At 44.2% G+C, this 21,296-nt stretch overlaps 1 protein-coding gene across 10 annotated transcripts in view; it reads right to left on the bottom strand.

Annotated features, from left to right (window-relative positions):
* Window positions 1-21,296, bottom strand: part of lifra (LIF receptor subunit alpha a) — a 237,781-nt gene that overhangs the window by 60,674 nt on the left and 155,811 nt on the right. For 8 of the 10 annotated variants that reach the window (XM_080189540.1, XM_080189544.1, XM_080189546.1 and 5 more), the window contains exon 2: window positions 20,657-20,802. In XM_080189540.1, the coding sequence (XP_080045666.1) occupies window positions 20,657-20,738 (82 nt within the window). In that variant the 5' untranslated portion in view covers window positions 20,739-20,802. Of the gene's footprint in view, window positions 1-12,164; window positions 12,257-20,656; window positions 20,809-21,296 lie in introns of those variants that run through there. The other 2 variants (XM_080189541.1, XM_080189547.1) reach the window with 2 other exon arrangements.

Genomic DNA, 21,296 nt, shown 5'->3' with positions numbered 1-21,296 from the left:
TCACTTGGCCCTTCAAGATTCCCTCTACCCTCTCCGACACATCCTGTACCCCTGTTCCAGGGAGGCAGGCTACCATCCTGGAATCCCGCTTTTGCCCACAGAACCGCCTATCAATTCCTTTAACCCTCCCATCCCCCACCACTATCTCACATCTAGCCCCCTTCCCACCCTCTGAGGCATTCTGGTCTTCCTCTCTTGCCCTTTCTACCCTTCAGTCATGGAGGGAGTGAATATTTGTGCAAGGGGTGCCAAGCAAGTGGACTGCTTTGTATTAGACGTTGTTAAGCTTCAAGTGTTGGAGCTGCACTCATCCAGGCAAGTGGAGAGTATTCCATCACACTCCTGACTAGTGCCTTGTAGATGGTGGACAGGCTTTGGAGTCAGAAGAAGATAATGATGACACAAATCAACAAGGTTAGCAGCTAAATATGACAACATGTGCCAAAGTATTTCATAAAATAGAAAACACATTAAACAAAGAGTGCTGGGAGTGGTAATGAACAGCACCAAAGAGGTACGTTGAAAGATGTTTTTGCAGGAAAGAGCAGTAACAAAGCTGAGGTGTTTAGGGAAAAAACAACATAGAAATACATTTGGTGTGTCCACAACTGAAGGTGAGGTGAAGAGGTCAAGGATATACATCAATTGAGGCATAGGTTACAAAAGTAGGGAAGTCATATTGGAGTTGTATAGAATTCTGGTGAGACCATAGCTGGAGTACTGTGTGCAGTTATAGTGCACATTATAGGAAGGGTGTGATTGCACTGGAGGAACTGGTACGCAAGAACACGATTGTTACCATAAAGCCAGCCTCATAGTAAACAGAGCCATGAAACTTCAAAATGTTCTCTCTCATGCAATCTTTCTGATCATTGTTCCTCTGAACTTTCTGGCCATCCTCCCAAACACCAAATAATCTATACTGCGTCTGCTTCCTGCTACACTCAGACTGCTTTACCTCAAGGATTTTTTCTGACCACTGACAAGCTTTCAACACTCATGCTGGTGTTCAGGTACTGCCTCCTCTTATATCCTGTCCCTTCCATCTGACTTTGGTAATATTCTCCACTCTCAGCCTTGTCCCTTGAAAGAAAAAAAGTTTAATTTTCTCACTTGTCTCAACTATGTTGCAATGATTCTGAGAAATGGGAACATTGAGAATAAATCATTCCCTTCACTGTCAAACAGTAAAAATCCTTTGTCTTGACTTGAAAAAATATTCAGGCACTTTTAACCAGAAAAAATTATTATGTTAATTCCCCTCGTTTTTCACAAATGATTTCTGTTTTCTGCGTCTCACTTTCCTTCCTTTAGCTAACTTCCTTCCCCCACTATAATACCAGGGAGCAGATTCTGCGTCTTAAATGACATCTTTAAGATTAGTCATTCATATCATAAGCTGGCTCCAACAACAGGGAAATTATATCATGCAGTAATGTTATTCAATGAGTAATCCAGAAGCCGGCATTAATTTTCCAGAGACAAGAGTTAAAATCTCACTCCAACTGCTGATGTGGTGGAAGTTAAATTTAATGAGCCAAGACTGGGAAGTTGTCCCACAGACTAATCAAACAACATCCTAGCATAGTCATTACTCACCAATCAAATCAGATAAAAAATGTCCCCGGCCTTTTTTTTTTCCATATTTGTTCTTCAGGTTGGAATGTCACTGACACGGCCAGCTTTTAGTGCTCGGCAGTTCAAACACAAAGAAAACCGCTCCTGATTATCACCTACCATCTCCCTCTCCTAATCAATCAAAGTTCCTCCCTGTGGAATGTGATTTAGAAGAATTATTCAGGGTGGCAAGGCCTCCCTGTATGAAACTTCAACACCCATCACCAAGACTGGTCGACAGTACCACTACTGATCAAGCTGCGGCAGGACCAAGTAGAGGGAAAAACACACTTAACCTCATGCTCAGTAATTTACCAGATGCAGATGCATTTTTTCATGACAGTCTGTTCACAACTATCACTTCTGTATGGAAACAAAATCCATACTGAGGGTAATCTCCTTTATGTTTTATGGCTCTATCAGCATGTTAAATGGGATACATTCAGAACACAAGCAGTAGCTCAAAACCACGTACCCATGAGGCGCTGTGGGACATCCGCAGCAGCAGAATTGTACTCAACCATAATCTGCAACCACAGGGCCTGGCATATCCCCAAGCCAAAGAGTCAACCTGGTTCAACTTGCAGTGTCAAGAAAGCATGCCAGGAACACCACTGGACATACTTAAAATTGAGATTTTCAAACAGAGGTAGACATGACCACATATTTAAGAACTTTGGAAAGGAAAAGGAGGTTGGGGATGGAGTGGTAACCTGCAAAGACAGACAGCCCAAGTATGGATTTCTTGAGGAAAGGGTTGATGACACGCACTTTCAACGACAGAACAGCATTTGAGAAGAGGGAGCAAGCTACAATTTCAGCTAATTTGAGGGCAGGGAGAGAAGTCGGATGGTTAACAAGTTCTGTGGGAATGGGGTAGAGAGAGCAGATGGATCTCATGGTCAAAATAGACAGAAAGCTTAAAGCAGCTCAAGAAAAAGAAACGTAGGATTGGGTTTTAGATGGGCAAGGGGAAAGGGAAGAAAGAAGATAATCCTGGAATATCAAACCAGGAAAAATAGGATCAATTTTAATTGGTGAAAAGTAAATGTAAAACAGAAATAGGATGAACTAGTCCACTCAAAGTGACATACTTCCAAGAATCTGCTAGCCTAGATAACAGAGATACCAATTTAAGGATAATTTGAGGTTAATGTTTTAACAGGACAATCAGCGCACAAGACATGCCAATTTTAATGTCTAATGGCTTTTATGAGATGATGGATTTAATAAATTGGCACTCAATGTACAACTTTGTAAATTGGAATGGGCTATTAGGAATGTGTGTGCGTCACACCACAGAACATCCTGTCCATTCATTTTAATGGCTGGAAATCCCTCACAGATTGCTCTCTTGGTTTAAAATTCCAGCATGTGTTCCTTGCGCATGAAGCTCCACGCTGGGAATACCGATCTATAATTTTAGCCGTACACTTTCATAAATCCACAAATCTCCTTCAGCAATCCTGATATGCTGAAAATACAGTACATATGCTTCTCAGTTGAGGAGTGGTTCTCCCAGCTTTCAAAAGCAGCAATATCTGTATTTCTACTCGGTAGGCTAACTAAATAAAAACTAAACTTGCTTCAACATTTCTGAAAGCAGAAAACTGAGATCCACTGTTTCTTTTCAATTCTATTTACTTTTCCACTCCTGACCACATACATACTTTGCCCCCAGACTGTGCAATGATAAACTACAGCAATGAAAACAATTTACATTTACATAGAATGTACAGCACAGAAAACATGCCATCCTGTCCACTGGACGATGCTGGTGTTTTGATTTGATTTATTATTGCTACGTGTATTAGTATGCAGTGAAAAGTATTGTTTCTTGCAGGCTCTACAGAAGGTTGGGGGCATGGAGTTGGGCGTAGGGTGTTAGTGTGGATAGGGGATTGGCTGTCAAATAGGAGGCAGAGAGTGGGGGTCAATGGGTGCTATTCGGATTGGCGGTTGGTGACTAGTGGAGTGCCCCAGGGATCGGTGCTGGGGCCTCAGCTATTTGCCATTTACATAGATGATCTGGAGGAGGGAACCGAGCGTATGGTGTCGAAATTTGCTGATGACACAAAGATTGGTGGAAAAGCAAATTGTGCGGAGGGTGTGGAAAGTTTGCAGAGGGATCTAGGTAGGCTGGGCGAATGGGCGAGGAACTGGCAAATGGAATTTAATGTTGGCAAGTGTGAGGTTGTCCACTTTGGTAGGAATAATGGTAGGAAGGACTACTACTTACATGGCGAAAGGCTGCAGCATGCTACGGTGCAGAGGGACCTCGGGGGTCCTTGTGCATGAGTTGCAAAAACCCAGCCTGCAGGTGCAGCGGGTGGTCAAGAAGGCGAATGGGATGCTGGCCTTCATAGCGAGGGGGATTGAATATAAAAGTAGGGAGATCTTGCTGCAACTGTACAGGGTACTGGTGAGGCCGCAGCTGGAGTATTGCGTGCAGTTTTGGTCGCCGCACTTACGCAAGGATATTTTGGCCTTGGAAGGAGTGCAGAGGAGGTTCACTAGGCTGATACCGGAGTTGAGGGGGTTGAGCTATGAGGAGAGGCTGAATAAACTAGGCTTGTTGGAGTTTAGAAGGATGAGGGGAGATCTCATTGAGACGTACAAGATGATGAATGGGATGGATAGGCTCTTCCCACTCAGAAAGGACAGTGGGACTAGAGGGCACAGCCTCAGGATAAGGGGGGAGGGGGGTGCAGTTTAGAACGGCGTTGAGGAGGAACTTCTTCAGTCAAAGGGTGGTGAATCTCTGGAATTCTCTGCCCGTTGAAGTGGTGGAGGCTGCCTCGCTAAATATATTTAAGACGTGGGTAGATAGGTTTTTGATAGGCAAGGGGATTAAGGGTTATGGGGAGAAGGCGAGAAAGTGGAACTGAGCCACTTCAGATCAGCCATGATCTTATTGAATGGCGGGGCAGGCTCGAAGGGCTAGATGGCCTATTCCTGCTCCTATTTCTTATGTTCTTATTACAGACAAAGCATACCGTTCATACAGAAGGAGAGAGTGCAAAATGTAGTGTTACAGTCATAGCTAGAGTGAAGAGAAAGATCAACTTAATGCAAGGTAGGTTCATTCAAAAGTCAGATGGCAACAGGGAAGAAGCTGTTCGAGTCGGCTATATCTCAGACTTTTTCCCGATGGAAGAAGGTGGAAGAGAGAACGTCCAGGGTGCGCAGGGTCCTTAATTATGCTGGCTGTTTTGACCATCCTGCTATGGTGGTGTCGTAAGTAAACTTGAAAATCAAGTTGGAGAGGAATTTAGCCATATTTCCTCTTGTAGGTGAATCCAGGATTACAGGCACAACTTAAAAATAAGGGGCCTCCCATTTAAAATGGAGACGAGGAGGGTTGCTAATTTTTGAAATTTGCTACCCTGGAGTGCAGTAGGGGCTGGATCATTGAATATATTTAAAATTGAATTTGACAGATTTTTGATATGCAAAGGTGACAACCGTTATGTGGAACAGACTAGAAAGTGGAGTTGAGACAGAATCAAATCAGCCTTGATCTTATTGAACGGTGGGCAAGGCTCAAAGGGACCAATGTGCTATTCCTTCTCTTAATTATAGGTTAGGTTCTAATAGATTGTCATAAAAGTAAGGGAAAAACCGCAAATACTAGTAATACAAATCAGTTCACTCAGAACCTGCCTTTCGTAGGCTAAGTACTTGAAACATTAGTTTCTCTTTTCCCTGTGTAGAAGTTGTCAGAATGTTTGCAGAAGCTTTGACTTCCAAAAACAAAATTGCTGTTTGCTATTGTCACAGCTGCCTTGGAGATGCACAATCACACCAATTTCTTATTTCTAAATCAAAAAACCAACTAAAGGCAATGACCCAAAAATGCTAGGAGCATTTCAGATCCAAACTGAAAGAGTAGAGAGATGAGATAAATCAGAATAAAATTTAGCGATAGTAAGTTTAGGTTTCAAAAAATTGAACTTTACAAGAGAATAAGGGTGAGAGGTGAGAAAATTTATATTGAGTTCTTGGAGTAGGACTAAACTAGATTGGGAAGATTAAAATGTCAAAAGATACAATTGAATAAATAGAACATAACCACAGAATCCCTACAGTGCAGAAGGCGGCCATTTGACCCATCAAGTCTGCACCAACTCTCTGACCAGAGTTATCTTACCCAGGCCCTATCCCCCATCCTATCCCCATAACCCCCACACATGTACCATGGCTAATCCATCCCACCCAAATCCATCACTTTCCAAAGACAACTGAGGGACTGCTTTGTACTCTGTTTCATAAGAAATAGGAGCAGGAGTAGGCCATCTAGCCCTTCGAGCCTGCCCCGCCATTCAATAAGATCATGGCTGATCTGTTGTGGCTCAGTTCCACTTTCCCGCCCTCTCCCCATAACCCTTAATCCCCTCTCTTATCAAAAACCCAGAGTCACGGCTCACTCCTGATTCACCGGACTGCACCCTACAACCAGAGGATTTCTCAATCCATCGAATGGACTGTGCAGCGGCCTCAGACAAGGCTAGGAGGTGAGGTCTGCTTCCTAATCAACACCGTGTAGTGCCTAGATATAGCAACACTGGCAAGTTTCTGCTCCACGGACCTAGAATACCTGACGCTAAAATGCTTCCCCTACTACCTTCCACGGGGGTTCACCTCCATTATCTTCATGGCAGTTTACATCCCAAACCCATGCGAACATGAAGATCGTGCTGTACAAAATATACATAACAACGAATAACCTGAGACAAAACATTCCGAGGCCTTGTTCATCGTGGCTGGAGACTTCAATCAGGCCAAGCTTAAGAGCATACTATTAAGATACACCAACACGTCTCTGTTCCACCAGAGGCCCAAACATCCTAGACCACTGCTGCACAAATATCAAACATGCCTACCGCTCTATCACCCGCCCATACCTTGGCAAATCAGACCACAAGTCTGCGCTCCTGCTCACAGCTTACAAGCAAAAACTGAAGAGGGAGAATCCATCAAAGAGAGCCATGCAATGGTGGTTGGAGGAATTAGATAAGCTCCTACGGGGCTGCTTGGAGTCAGTGGACTGGTCAGTATTTAAAAACTCTGCGACCAGCCTAAACGAGTACACCACTATAGTAACTGACTTCATTAGTAAGCGTGTAGAAGATTCTGCCAAAGAAGCAAATCTGCGTGTTTCCCAACCGGAAACCTTGGATGAACTGGGATATCCACTACTTTCTGAAGTCTGAGGCATTCAAGCCAGACGACACTGACCTAGACAAGAAAGCCAGATGTCCATCAAAGATGCAAAAGACAGTACCAGACCAAGCTAGAGTATCAGGTTAGCCACACCGACCCCCGCCGACTATGGCAAGGTTTGCAAGACATAACAGGCTACAGGATGAAGACATGTAAAACCGCCGGCTCCAACGCACCCCTCCCTGATGAGCTCAATGCATTCTATGCCCATTTTGAGCAAGAGCTCAGAGAGAGCATGCCCTCCACCCTGGAAGAACCTGTATCTGGGGTCACCGCTGCAGATGTCAGAGCAGCTTTCTCAAAGGTCAACCCACGGAAAGCGACTGGCCCAGATGGGGTACCCGTCGAGCATTCTGATCCTGCGTAGATCAGCTGGTGGGGCTATTCGCAGACATCTTCAACCTCTCTTTACAACAATCTGAGGTCCCTGTCTGCTTCAAGAAGACCATCACCCCGGTACCTAAGAAAAACCAGGCAGCGTGCCTTAATGACTATTGTCCAGTGGCTCTGACATCCATCATTATGAAGTGCTTTGAAAGGCTAGTCATGGCACAAATCAATTCCAGCCTCCTGGACTACTTGGATCCACTACAGTTTGCCTGAAACAGGTCCACAGCAGACACCATTTCCCTGGCCCTGCACTCAACCCTGGACACCTCTGTCAGACTCCTATTTATTGATTACAGCTCAGCCCTCAACACTATTATTCCCACAAAACTCATCTCCAAACTCTGTGGCCTGGACCTCGGCTCCTCTTTCTGCAACCAGATCCTGAACTTCCCAACTCACAGCCCACAATCAGTAAGGATAGGCAACACCACCTCCTCCACGGTCATCCTCAACACCGGTGGCCCACAAGGCTGTGTTCTCAGCCCCCTGCTATACTCCTTATACACCTATGACCGTGCGGCCAATTACCCTCCAATTCAATTTTCACATTTTCTGGCGACACCACTGCAGTGGGTCAGATCTCAAACAATGATGAGACAGAGTACAGGAATTAGACAGAGAATCTGGTGAACTGGTGCGGTGACAATAATCGCTCCCTCAATGTCAACAAAACAAAGAAGATTGTCATCGACTTCAGGAAGTGTAGAGGAGAACATGCCTTGTCCACATCAACGGGGACAAAGTAGAAAGAGTCGAGAGTTCATGTTTTTAGGTATCCAGATCACCAACAACCTGTTCTGGTCCACCACCCCACCATGCCGATAGCATAGTTAAGAAAGTCCACCCTATGCCTCTACTTTTTCATGTCAGCTATGACTCTCACCAATTTTTACAGATGCATCATAGAAAGCATTCCCTCTAGTTGCATCAGCTTGGTATGGCTCCTGCTCTACCCAAGGCTGCAAGAAACTACAAAAGCCCAATCCATCACTCAAACCAGCCTCCCATCCATTGATTCTGTCTATACTTCCTGCTGCCCCAGAAAAGCAGCCAGCATAATTAAGGACCCCACGCACCTTGGACATTCTCTCTTCCACCTTCTTCCATCGGGAAAAAGATACAAAACTCTGAGGTCATGTACCAACCGACTCAAGAACATCTTCTTTCCTGTTGCTATCAGACTTTTGAATGGATCTACCTTGCATTGAGTTAATCTTTCTCCACATCCTAGCTATGACTGTAACACTACATTCTTCACTCTCTCCTTTCCTTCTCTATGAATGGTATGCTTTGTCTGCAGAAGGCAGAGAGTGGTTGTGGATGGGTCTTTTTCTGCATGGAGGTCGGTCACCAGTAGAGTGCCCCAGGGAACTGTTCTAGGACCCTTGCTGTTTGTCATTTTCATAAATGACCTGGATGAGGAAGTGGAGGGATGGGTTAGTAAGTTCACCGACGATACGAAGGTTGGTGGTGTTGTGGATCGTCTGGAGGGATGTCAGAAGTTGCAGCGTGACATAGATAGGATGCAAGACTGGGCGGAGAAGTGGCAGATGGACTTCAACGCAGATAAATGTGTAGTGGTCCATTTTGCAGGACCAACAGGATGCAGGAGTACAATATCAAGGGTAGGAGTCTTAGCTGTGTTGAAGAGCAGAAGGATCTTGGGGTCCGGGTCCATAGGACTCTTAAATCGGCCTCACAGGTGGAGGATGTGGTCAAGAAGGCCTTCATTAATTGAGGGATTGAGTTTAGGAGTCGGGAGGTAATGCTGCAACTTTATAAAACCCTTGTCAGACCCCACTTGGAGTACTCTGCGCAGTTCTGGTCGCCTCACTACAGGGAGGATGTGGAAGCTATTGAGAGGGTGCAGAGGAGATTTACAAGGATGTTGCCTGGATTGGGAGGCATGCCTTATGAAGATAGGTTGAGGGAGCTCGGTCTCTTCTCCCTGGAGAGACGGAGGTTGAGAGGTGACCTGATAGAGGTTTATAAAATGTTGACAGGAATAGATAGGGTGGATTCTCGGAGGCTATTTCCCAGGGCTGAAATGGTCGCTACGAGAGGACACAGGTTTAAGGTGCTGGGAAGCAAGTACAGAGGAGATGTTAGGGGTAAGTTTTTCACTGAGGGTGGTAAGTGAATGGAATCGGCTGCCGTCGGTGGTGGTAGAGGCGAACTCGCTGGGGTCTTTTGAAAGACTTCTGGATGAGTATATGGGATCGAATGGCATTGGGAGTTACAGATAGTTCTATGGCTTGGTAGGTATTGATGTGATCGGCGCAACTTGTGGGCCGAAGGGATTGTTTGTGCTGTAATGTTCTATGTATAGCACACAAGAAACAATACTTTTCACTGTATGTTAATACTTGTGACAATAATAAATGAAATCAAATCACCTACACATCTTGGGACATGAAGGGACTTTTTTTTTTTACTTTGGCCAATCCACCTAGTCTGCACACCTTTGGAGAAACAACAGATGAAGGGCAAATTGGTACGAGGGAAATTCAAGAGGAGTTAGAACAAAGTTCAAGGCTGAAATGAGTGAAGGACTGTCTATTATCAATTTTCAAAGTTTACCTTGTCTAGCAGAGAGGGAGACTGGGTGGAGGGGCCCCAGAAATTGGAGGAAGACTTGCCTCTTGAATGGACGAAACTTTGTGAAGGGAAACAATACTTGGTACAGAAGAGGAAGTACTCTTCTGGTACAGGAGAGGAAAGGACATCTTTCATTTTATAACACCCATCCACTGGATATTCCAAAGCATTATACTGCCATGAACTAGTGTTGTCATTAGTGTAATGTGGACAGTCAGTTACAACACGCTACTACAAACAGCAATGCGGATATGACTAAAATAATGTCTTTATTTGTTGTTTTCAGGATACTGGAGAGAATATCTATAATCTTCTTCAAAATAGTACCATGGGGAACTAAAAGGTACTGTAAGGGCATACAGTACCTTGGTCTAATGATGAGAGGAGAGGCAGCGGACTAGTAATCCGGAGAACCAGGGTATGTTCTGGTCGCCTTGCTACCAGAAAGACATGGAAACCCTGGAGAGAGTGCAGAGGAGGTTTACCAGGATGTTGCCTGGTATGGAAGGACTGGGTTATGAGGAAAGATTGAGCAAACTGGGGCTGTTTTCCCTTGAAAGACGGCGACTGAGGGGAGATCTAATAGAGGTATATAAGATTATGAAGGGTATAGATAGAGTAAACAGTGGTAAGCTTTCTCCTATGTTAGGAACGCACAATACGAGGGGCCATGGGCTTAGGGTGAGGGGGGAGAGGTATAACACGGATGTTAGAGGGAGGTTTTTCACACAGAGGGTAGTGATGGTATGGAATGCTCTGCCAAGCAAGGTGGTGGAGGCAGGTACGTTGGAATTGTTTAAGAGTTACTTAGACAGGCACATGAGTGGGTTGGAGATGGAGGGATATAGGAGATTGTTTTAAGTAAGGTTCAGTAGCATTGGGACGTCCCTGGTAACGTATAAGGATGTGGAATGATACTAATGTTTTTCTCTTTTAATTCACAGGTTTTAAGTCGGTCCGCCTTGTTGTCCAACGAGGGGCATACACGTGATGGGTCGTTCAAGGGCTGCTCTTGGATGTTCGAGAATAGCCTAGTCGTTAGTGTACGCTCAAACTGGACCAGATGCTGGGCAACACAACAGCTCAGTGACTATCACTATTTGCTGTGAAGACACATGGATTTGGGCCAGTGTCTGTGGGAGTTTGCGCATTCTCCCCATGTTTGCGTGGGTCTTCTCCGGGTGCTCTGGTTTCCTCCCACACCCCAAAGATGTGCTATTAGGCTGACTGGTGGTAATAAATTGTCCCTAAATTAGTTTTCCCTCAATGTGGAACGCCATAAGCGTAGATAAGGGTCATGAGTGGAGGGGGAACTGGTAATGTTAAAATGGCGGTGCGGGCTCGTTGGGCCGAAGGGCCTGTTTCCCGGGCTGTTTTTGTTCTTTGTTCTGGGGACCTGGGTTCAAATGCTGCCATGGTGAAATTCAAATCTAATAAAAGTATGGAATTAAAAGTCTAATGGTGATCATTAAGTCATTGTCGTTTGTTGTAAAAGCCCAACTGGTTTGCTACCTTCCTTTAGGGAAGGAAATCTGCCACCTTACATGGCCTGGTGTACATGTGATTCCAGGCGTAAAGCAATGTGGTTGACTCTCAAATACCTTCTCTAATGTAGGATAGTTAGGGATGGGCAACAAATGCTGGCCCAGCCAGTGACACCCACACCCCGCAAATCAATGAAAATCTCATCCAAAAGAAGGCATTGCTGAGTGGCACACCCTCAGTGCTGGGATGGACTGTCAACACAGATTAGGTACTCTGCAGAGTGAGCCATGGACCCTCAATCTTCTGATTCAGAGCCAAGAGTATTAAGGCACCGAGCCTAAGCTCAGGCAAGCACCCTGAAACAACTTGACAGATGTGGAAATTTCACTTGAGACCAAAGATCACCAGCAAGCAAGGATAAAGCAACACTGGGGAATTTCACAGCAACTTCACTGCAGTGTTAACGTTAGCCTTACTTGTGACTAAAAATTAAACTTTGCCAAACAAGAAATGGTGTCTTTGAAAATACAAAGAAAACAAAATAAAGCAGTTTAACGGGTGGAGGTAAAAACCTCCTTCAGTAATAATAAACCTCTCCTGAATTGACTATAGTAGCTGTTGGAAACATTTGTTAATGGCTGATCACAGCTTTACAAATTATAGTATACTCTCTCAGATTCTGTATTTACAATCATGAGGAACACAACAGCCATCGAGCTGATTACCTAGCTAAATACAGACATAAGCTTCTAGATAATCCACTGTAAACACACAGTGAAGTGACCTGTCCAACCACAGCAAAACAAAATAAACTGGCTAGTTAATCAGCGCAAATAACTGTTTTGACTCACTGAAAGATTGTTCCTATGCATCTGTCCCTGGCTGTTCCATCTGGGAATGATAATGGTAAGACTTAATCATTTCCGCAACCCTGAGCAGAGGGACAACATGACTTACAAAACTGCTTAAGGAACTTGTATATCAAGTACGGATGACATCAGATAGTTTTCATAGCTATGCAGACACAAACAAGCAGATTTATCTTTATGACTCACAGCCGGACAGAGGTGCAGCTTCTTAATTTCATTTTCATTCTAATCCTTTTACAGCTAATTTGCTCTCCTTTTATTATTGACTATATGTTGTGTACAATTTGATAGACACAAGGTGCCTTATATATCATCTTGGGCAAATGTCCATTCGTCACGCGTTAACCCACGCAGCAAATTTTAGCTGCTTGTTCAGACAGAGAGCAGGGATGGACACCACATTGAAACTTATACTGAACAACACCCAACATTTAAACATGTCCTTCTGGCACTGCTCTTATAGAATGATTGGAAGCTAAATCTTGGGCTTATTTGCCCATCCACAGCCAAAGGCCACAACTGCCTGCAGCCTAGGGGGTAAAGTTTTTGACCTCCTGGTGAATAGGCACCACCTGAGCAATCAGATGAGCTGGGAACATCCATCTTGGCTGTAAATCAGAGATACGAAGCAGAATCAAGAATTTACAAAGGCCTTGAGTTACTGTACCTCCAGTTTATCTACAAACTACTCCTGTGGACAAGAGGTTAAACTAATTTGGCAGGTAGAGAGATGGTAGCGCCAGGAAAGACGAAAGAAACAAGGTGCGCAGAGGCAATAGACAAATAAGCACTCGAGTAATGAATAGTTTAGAAATAGAAAGGACGAGAAAAGGGGCAAATGCCAAGCAGTCCAAGAGGAATTTGGACTGCACATGCACTAACTGTGCGCAACATGGTACATAAAGTTGAAGAGCTGAAGGCACAGACTGTCATCTGGGACTATGATGTATTTACAATAGTAAAAGCCTGATTCAAAGCAGGAAAGAATTAGAAATTTAATATTCCTTCTTTGAGGGATTCAGGAAAGATACGGAAGAAAAGAAGCATTGATGAAATAAACAATTATAGCACTGGAAAGGGATGACGCCTAGGGAGCCAAGGACAGAGTCAATTTAGTGCAAATTGAAGAATAGAGAACATAAGAACATAAGAAATAGGAGCAGGAGTAGGCCAACTAGCCCTTCAAGCCTGCCCCGCCATTCAATAAGATCATGGCTGATCTGTCGTGGCTCAGTTCCACATTCCCGCCCTCTCCCCATAACCCTCAATCCCCTCGCTTATCAAAAACCCATCAACCCGCGTCTTAAAAATATTTAGCGAGGTAGCCTCCACCACTTCAACGGGCAGAGAATTCCAGATTTTCACCACCCTTTGAGTGAAGAAGTTCCTCCTCAACTCCGTTCTAAACCGCCCCCCCTTTTATCTTGAGGCTGTGCCCCCTAGTCCTACTGTCCTTTCTGAGCGGGAAGAGTCTTTCCACCTCTATCCTATCCATCCCATTCATCATCTTATACGTCTCAATGAGATCTCCCCTCATTCTTCTAAACTCTAATGAGTACAAGCCTAGTTTATTCAGCCTCTCCTCATAGCTCAACCCCCTCAACTCCGGAATCAGCCTAGTAAACCTCCTCTGCACTCCCTCCAAGGCCAAAATATCCTTGCGTAAGTACGGCGCCCAAAACTGCACACAGTACTCCAGCTGCGGCCTCACCAATGCCCTATACAGCCGCAGCAAGACCTCCCTACTTTTATATTCAATCCCCCTCGCTATGAAGGCCAGCATCCCATTCGCCTTCCTGACCACCTGTTGCACCTGCAAGCTGGGTTTTTGCAACTCATGCACAAGGACCCCAAGGTCCCTCTGCACCGTCGCCTGCTGCTGTTTTTCGCCACGTAAGTAATAGTCCTTCCTACCATTATTCCTACCAAAGTGGACCACCTCACACTTGCCAACATTAAATTCCATTTGCCAGTTCCTGGCCTAATTGCCCAGCCTATCTAGATCCTTCTGTAGACTCTCCACACCCTCCGCGCAATTTGCCATTCCACCAATCTTGGTGTCATCAGCAAATTTCGACACCATACACTCGGTTCATAAGAACATAAGAACATAAGAAATAGGAGCAGGAGTAGGCCATCTAGCCCCTCGAGCCTGCCCCGCCATTCAATAAGATCATGGCTGATCTGTTGTGGCTCAGTTCCACTTTCCCGCCCTCTCCCCATAACCCTTAATCCCCTCTCTTATCAAGAACCCATCAACCCGCTTCTTAAAAATATTTAGCGAGGCAGCCTCCACCACTTCAACGGGCAGAGAATTCCAGAGATTCACCACCCTTTGAGTGAAGAAGTTCCTCCTCAACTCCGTTCTAAACCGCCTCCCCTTTATCTTGAGGCTGTGCCCCCTAGTCCTACTGTCCTTTCTGAGCGGGAAGAGTCTCTCCACCTCTATCCTATCCATCCCATTCATCATCTTATACGTCTCAATGAGATCTCCCCTCATTCTTCTAAACTCTAACGAGTACAAGCCTAGTTTATTCAGCCTCTCCTCACAGCTCAATCCCCTCAACTCCGGTATCAGCCTAGTAAACCTCCTCTGCACTCCCTCCTCCAGATCATCTATATAAATGGTAAATAGCTGAGGCCCCAGCACCGACCCCTGAGGCACTCCACTAGTCACCAACCGCCAATCCAAATAGCACCCACTGACCTCCACTCTCTGCCTCCTATTTGACAACCAATCCTCTATCCACGCTAACACCCTACCCCCAACTCCATGTCCCCTGACCTTCTGCAATAACCTCTTGTGAGGCACCTTGTCAAACGCCTTCTGAAAATCAAGGAAGACCACATCCACCGGCTCTCCTCTATCCACCGCCCTAGACACATCCTCATAGAACTCCAGTAAATTTGTCAGACACGACTTCCCCTTAACGAAACCGTGCTGCGTCTGCTCTATCAAGCAATTCCCCTCAAGATGCCTCGCTATTTCCTCCTTGTTGACGGATTCTAACATTTTACCTACAACAGACGTTAAACTAACCGGCCTGTAATTCCCTGCCTTTTGTCTGCCACCCTTCTTAAACAACGGCATAACATTAGCCGCTTTCCAATCTTCCGGCACTTCCCCGGAATCCAGCGATGTCTGGAAAATAACCACCAAGGCATCCACTATCACCTCCGCCATTTCTTTCAGAACCCTCAGATGCATTCCATCCGGTCCTGGCGACTTGTCCACAATCAGCCCCTCCAGTCTGTCGAGCACCTCCTCTCTAGTAACAGTAATGTCATTAAGACCCTCCAGTCCTACCACCTTTCCATCTCTAACACCTGGCAAATTATTCACGTCCTCCTCCGTGAAGACCGAAACAAAAAAGTTATTCAAGACCTCAGCCATATCCCCATCCCCTACCACTAAGTCCCCCTTCTCATCCTCTAAGGGACCAACGTTCACCCTAGCCAGCCTCTTCCTTTTTATGTATTTATAAAAACACTTGCTATCCTTTTTTATATTAAGCGCTAGCCCAGCTTCATAGTTTCTCCTACCCTTCTTTATCAGCTTCTTTGTCAATCTTTGTTGACATTTAAACCTCTCCCAATCCTCTTCTCGCCCACTACTCTTAGCTACTCTAAACGCCTCCGCTTTTAATTTAACACTTTCCTTCACCTCCTTCGTTATCCACGGCTTATTACCTCTCCTCCTACGGTCCTTTTTGACCATCGGAATAAATTTCTGCTGAGCACCAAGAAAGATCTCCTTAAAGATCGTCCACTGCTCCTCAGCAGACCTACCTTCCAACGCGCTCCCCCAGTCCACATTCGCCAATTCTTCTCTCATCTTACCATACTCCCCTCTGTTCAAACAAAGGACGCGTGTCCGGGAACCCACTTTCTCCTCCTCCATCTGCACCAGAAACTCCACCATACAATGATCACTCTCCCCAAGAGGATCCTTCACCGCAAGGTCCCTAATTCTACCCGCCTCATTACATAACACCAGATCCAAGATAGATGTTTTGTGTAGATGGCCAATGCAGGCAGCTAGTAATGTAAACAATGTGAATAATCACCAGGTGTGTGCTTTGAAATGACCATGAAAAGTTGGCGTTTTCAGAATACATAACCCATTACAGGAAAGGATAATGGTACAGTGATTAGAACTGCTGCCTTACAAGCGCCAGGGACTTGAGTTCGATTCCCGCTTGGGTCTGTCTATGAAGAGTCTGTATGTTCTCCCTGTGTCTGCATGGGTTTCCTCCAGGTGCCCCAGTTTCCTCCCACACTCCGCAAGATGTGCTGGTTAGGTGCACTGACTATGCTAAATTCTCTTTCAGTGTACCCAAACAGGTGACTAGAGGATATTCATAGTAACTTCATTGTGGTGTTAATGTAAGCCTACTTGTGGCAATAAATAAACTTTAAAACTAATATCTTTTAAGATTTGTAAAAAAAGTGTAAACGATTGTTAGGTGTTATTTCAATTTAAGATTGTACTTGCAAGAATGGGGGTGTTAAGAACAAGAATTTGAAATTTGACCATGCATTTTGAGTTAAAGACCCAAGATGTGGATTTATCTCAACTGAAATATTAAAAATTGCAATGGAGAATCAAGCCTAGAAACTGCTTTTGTGGGTAGACTCTATCTTATCCCGTACAGTTTAACCAGCAAGCAGCAATTGGCCCTTACTTCTGGTTGCCAAATTACATTGTTAGACTAGCTTCAAGAGAGAGAAACTGGGCTTCTTTTGAGTTTCCGGCACACCAATTTGCTGAGTCACAACTGACTGGAAAAAACACCAACTGTATGAACAGGTCCCCTGTCCCCTAATTAAAATAATGTTCACAATCGCCTATAACTTCTGACTTTTTTCTTGATGTGGCCGTCACTGATTTATTGCCCATTCCAAATTGGTGACAAACATGCTCAAGTAAAACTAATTGACTGCTGGACCACTTCAAAGGGTTGAAAGAGTTAACAATGCTGCTGGCTCTGAAGTCACATATAAAGTACACTGGGTAAGGACAAGATGTTTCCTTTCCTAAAGGATAATGGTGAACTGGTTGGATTTTTCCAGCACGCTGGCAGCTTCATTGTTAGCATTACTGATACTAGATTTTTATTCTAGATTTATTTAACTGGATTAAAGTTTCCCATGTGAACACATGTGTCCAGATCATTAGAACATAGAACATAGAACACTACAGCACAAACAGGCCCTTCGGCCCACAAGTTGCGCCGATCACATCAACACCTACCAATCTATAGATCTATCTATAACCCCCAATCCCATTAAAGCCCATATACTCATCCAGAAGTCTTTTAAAAGACCCCAGCGAGTTCACCTCCACCACCACTGATGGCAGCCGATTCCATTCACTCACCACCCTCTGAGTGAAAAACTTACCCCTAACATCACTTCTGTACTTTCCTCCCCGCACCTTAAATCTGTGTCCTCTCGTAGCGACCATTTCAACCCGGGGAAATAGCCTCTGAGAATCCACCCTATCTATTCCTCTCAACATTTTATAAACTTCTATCAGGTCGCCTCTCAACCTTCGTCTCTCCAGGGAAAAGAGTTCCAGCTCCCTCAACCTAACTTCATAAGGCATGCCTCCCAGTCCAGGCAACATCCTTGTAAATCTCCTCTGTACCCTTTCAATAGCTTCTACGTCTTTCCTATAGTGAGGCGACCAGAACTGCACACAGTACTCCAAATGAGGCCTGACGAGAGTCTTATAAAGTTGCAGCATTACCTCCCGATTCCTAAACTCAATCCCTCGATTAATGAAGGCCAGTACACCATACGCCTTCTTGACCACATCCTCCACCTGCGAGGCCGAGTTAAGAGTCCTGTGAACCCGGACCCCAAGATCCTTCTGCTCTTCAACACTACTAAGACTCCTGCCCTTGATAGTGTACTCGTTCCTCCCGTTGGTTCTGCCAAAATGGACGACTACACATTTATCTGCATTGAAGTCCATCTGCCATTTCTCCGCCCAGTCCTGCATCCTATTTATGTCCTGCTGCAACTTTTGACATCCTTCCAGACCATTCACAACACCACCGACCTTCGTGTCATCAGCGAACTTACTTACCCATCCCTCCACTTCCTCATCTAGGTCATTTATGAAAATGACAAACAGCAAGGGTCCTAGAACAGATCCCTGGGGCACTCCACTGGTGACTGACCTCCATGCCGAAAAAGACCCACCCACAACCACTCTCTGCCTTCTGCAGGCAAGCCAGTTCTGGATCCACAAGGCCAAAGGCCCTTGGATCCCATGCCCTCTCACCTTCTCAAGAAGTCTTGCATGGGGGACCTTATCAAACGCCTTGCTGAAGTCCTGTCCTCTGGAACCACTAGCTGCCACACCCCATAGCTTTAACAGCCTGAGATGCAAGTTCATTTGGATAGTCCGTGAGATTAATAAACAATGGCAAGTTGAACGCTAATAAATATTCCTTAGTGATTGATAGCATTTAAAAGTCCCTTAACAAAATTCGTCAAGGATATCTTGAAAGCAGTGATGCTGTTGCTGTGTTTTCAGCAATGAAATATGTCCAAGCTTAGCAATGGCTGCAAAAACTAAAGTAATAAGTCAATACCCGTTAGCTCTAACCTTATCTCTGGTCAAAGCCTGCAAGCTTATCTGGCTTTTTAAAATTATTTCATGGTATGTTAGCATCACGGGGAAAGCCAGCATTTGTTGCTCATCAAATTGTCCTTGGGTGCAATACTTTTTTTAAGGAAAGGTCATGAAAATGAGAAGTGGTATTATTAGGGATCTGGGGAATATGCAAGCTGATATCTTTTAGGAATAGTGTGACAGAACTTTAGAATTTTCAATTTTTCTGCATAGATCCTCAGAATGTGATGGATGTTTTCCACAGGAATGCCTGAGTGAAGATGGTAAAGTCTTATTCCAAAACACACTAATGCAATAATGGAAGATGCAGCAAAAAATATGAACAATGTTTAATAAGAACTCCCTGTGACACAAACACATGAAGGTTAATGAAATGGTTTGTGATTAATTAATTATCAATTTTTCCTTCTATATCTTTCATCTGAATTGTGTAATATACATATTATTCAGTCTTATCATGCAGTACATGGAGAAATTGTACACTTTAGCTGAGCACAATTTGGGGCAGTAAGTAGATAACCTCAGAAACATGAAACACTGCATCAGCATTACAGGTACTACTTAAAGGAATGGGACATGTGAAATCATAACAATGAGAATTCCTGATTTTATATGTTTACATAAAAGCAGAAATATTAAAATAAGAACAATAAGATTATTGAGAATAATTGATTTGAAAGGATTTCGTGTGGAGTTATCACTGAATTTCACCTTGCTCTCTCACAATACTTTTCTGCTAACCGCCTTTGGGGAGCTAGCTTCCCATTCCCTTGCCTCTTTAAATCCTCATGCCCTTCCAGCTCCCTTCCCCAACCCAAACCGAGTTTCTCTTTGTTGAATTTGCCTCTGTCCTAGAATCAATCCTCACCTTCAGAAGGCTTTCACAGCCTTCAACTGCAAAGCTATCCAGTGCTAGAATCTTATCAGTAAACGCTCTAATGTAAAAGCAGCAGAAAGAAGGTGTACTTCAACAATATCATGGTAATTGGATGAAGTATATTTTCACATCATAAATTACTAACTAGATGAAAATCTCCGGCAAGACAAGTCATTCTTATAAATATGAGAAACTAAGAAATAGAAGGAATAGGCTAACAGCCCCGCAAGCCTGCTACATCAGTTAATAGAATCATGGCTGATCTCATTGCCACTTTCACACACTATTTTCGTAAATCTTGGACTCCAAAAATCTATCAACTCATCCAAAGATTCAGAACCTACTGACTGAAGATATTTCTCCTCACCTCAATCCCAAATTACCAACCCCTTATCCTGAGTATATGCTGAGTTCTAGATTCTCAAGCTATAGAAAGCAGCCTCTTGGCTTCTAGCCTGTCAAACAGTTAGAACCATTCATCAATAAGATCACCTCTCATTCTTCTATGCTCCAGAGGGTGACAGCTTACTCTACTAAAACTCTGCTTCTTATTGCAGGGATTAATTTGCCATTGAAGCCTTCTAAGGCAAGTGCAAGTTCCTTAGGCAAAGAGATAAAAATTGTACTCAATATTCCAGATATGATCTCATGAAGGTGCTGTAGAGTTGCCACAAGAAGCCTCTCGCACTCTAACCCCCTTGCAATAAAGGCTAACATACCATTTGCCTTCCTAATTGCTTACAACGGTGAATGATGGGGAAGGAGACACAGAAAAGTTGACTCAATGTCCTAATTAGCAAAAGTGCAAAACTGAGGTAGCCAAAATCCAAAAATGAATAAGGAAATTTGTCACATTTTATTAAACAGGAGTCAGGAAAAAGACAGTTAAAACTCTAGGAGCACTAATGGGTGTTTAGCAAGATGGAGTGTCAGAACTGGGTGTGGACTCACCTGTATTCTGGGCAGTAGCCAGGTAATAACCAGATGGTAAAAGGGCTAAAAACACGAACTCAAATAATATCCACAGCTTCATTCCAGCAATTTTGTTTCGAACGAAAGAACAGGAGCAATGTTATCCACCAAAGCATTCAGCTTCCCTGCAACAAGAGCAATGCCTCAGTTAAATTCAATGAGAGATGAAAATCCAGAGCACTCAAGTATGAATTTTGCCTTTTTGTACTATTTCAGTACATCCTGCAAGAACTGGTAGAAGTCATGCCAGATACCTCGTATCAGCAGACTGTAAACAGTGCTGTTAGAAACTGATAACACTTTACTCTGGCTAATGCCTCATCCTGTGCACAACATATATTGCAACATCAACAGCTTTGTGCTCTGAAAATTGTGAAGATCCATTTATCATTGAGAAGTCTCCTGACAGCTTTGAGTTTTGAGGCACAGTTTCAGTACGTCACACCTCAACAGCTACTAATCATGTCTGAACCCATACTGAGCCCATACCCCAAAGAGGAACGGGATCAATCATATAGGTAATCCCAGGTGAAGCAGATTTCTTTTCTCCCCTAACATCTGCACATGCACAGGTCATTTAATGTCAAATAGGAACAGTAAACCTGGTCAAACACTCATT

Source organism: Carcharhinus amblyrhynchos, chromosome 5 (assembly GCF_965287045.1).
Source record: "Carcharhinus amblyrhynchos chromosome 5, sCarAmb.v2.hapA, whole genome shotgun sequence".
In the NCBI taxonomy this organism is placed as follows: Eukaryota; Metazoa; Chordata; class Chondrichthyes; order Carcharhiniformes; family Carcharhinidae; genus Carcharhinus; species Carcharhinus amblyrhynchos.
Note: the sequence above shows the minus strand (reverse complement) of the source record. Positions and strands in the feature narration are given on the sequence as shown.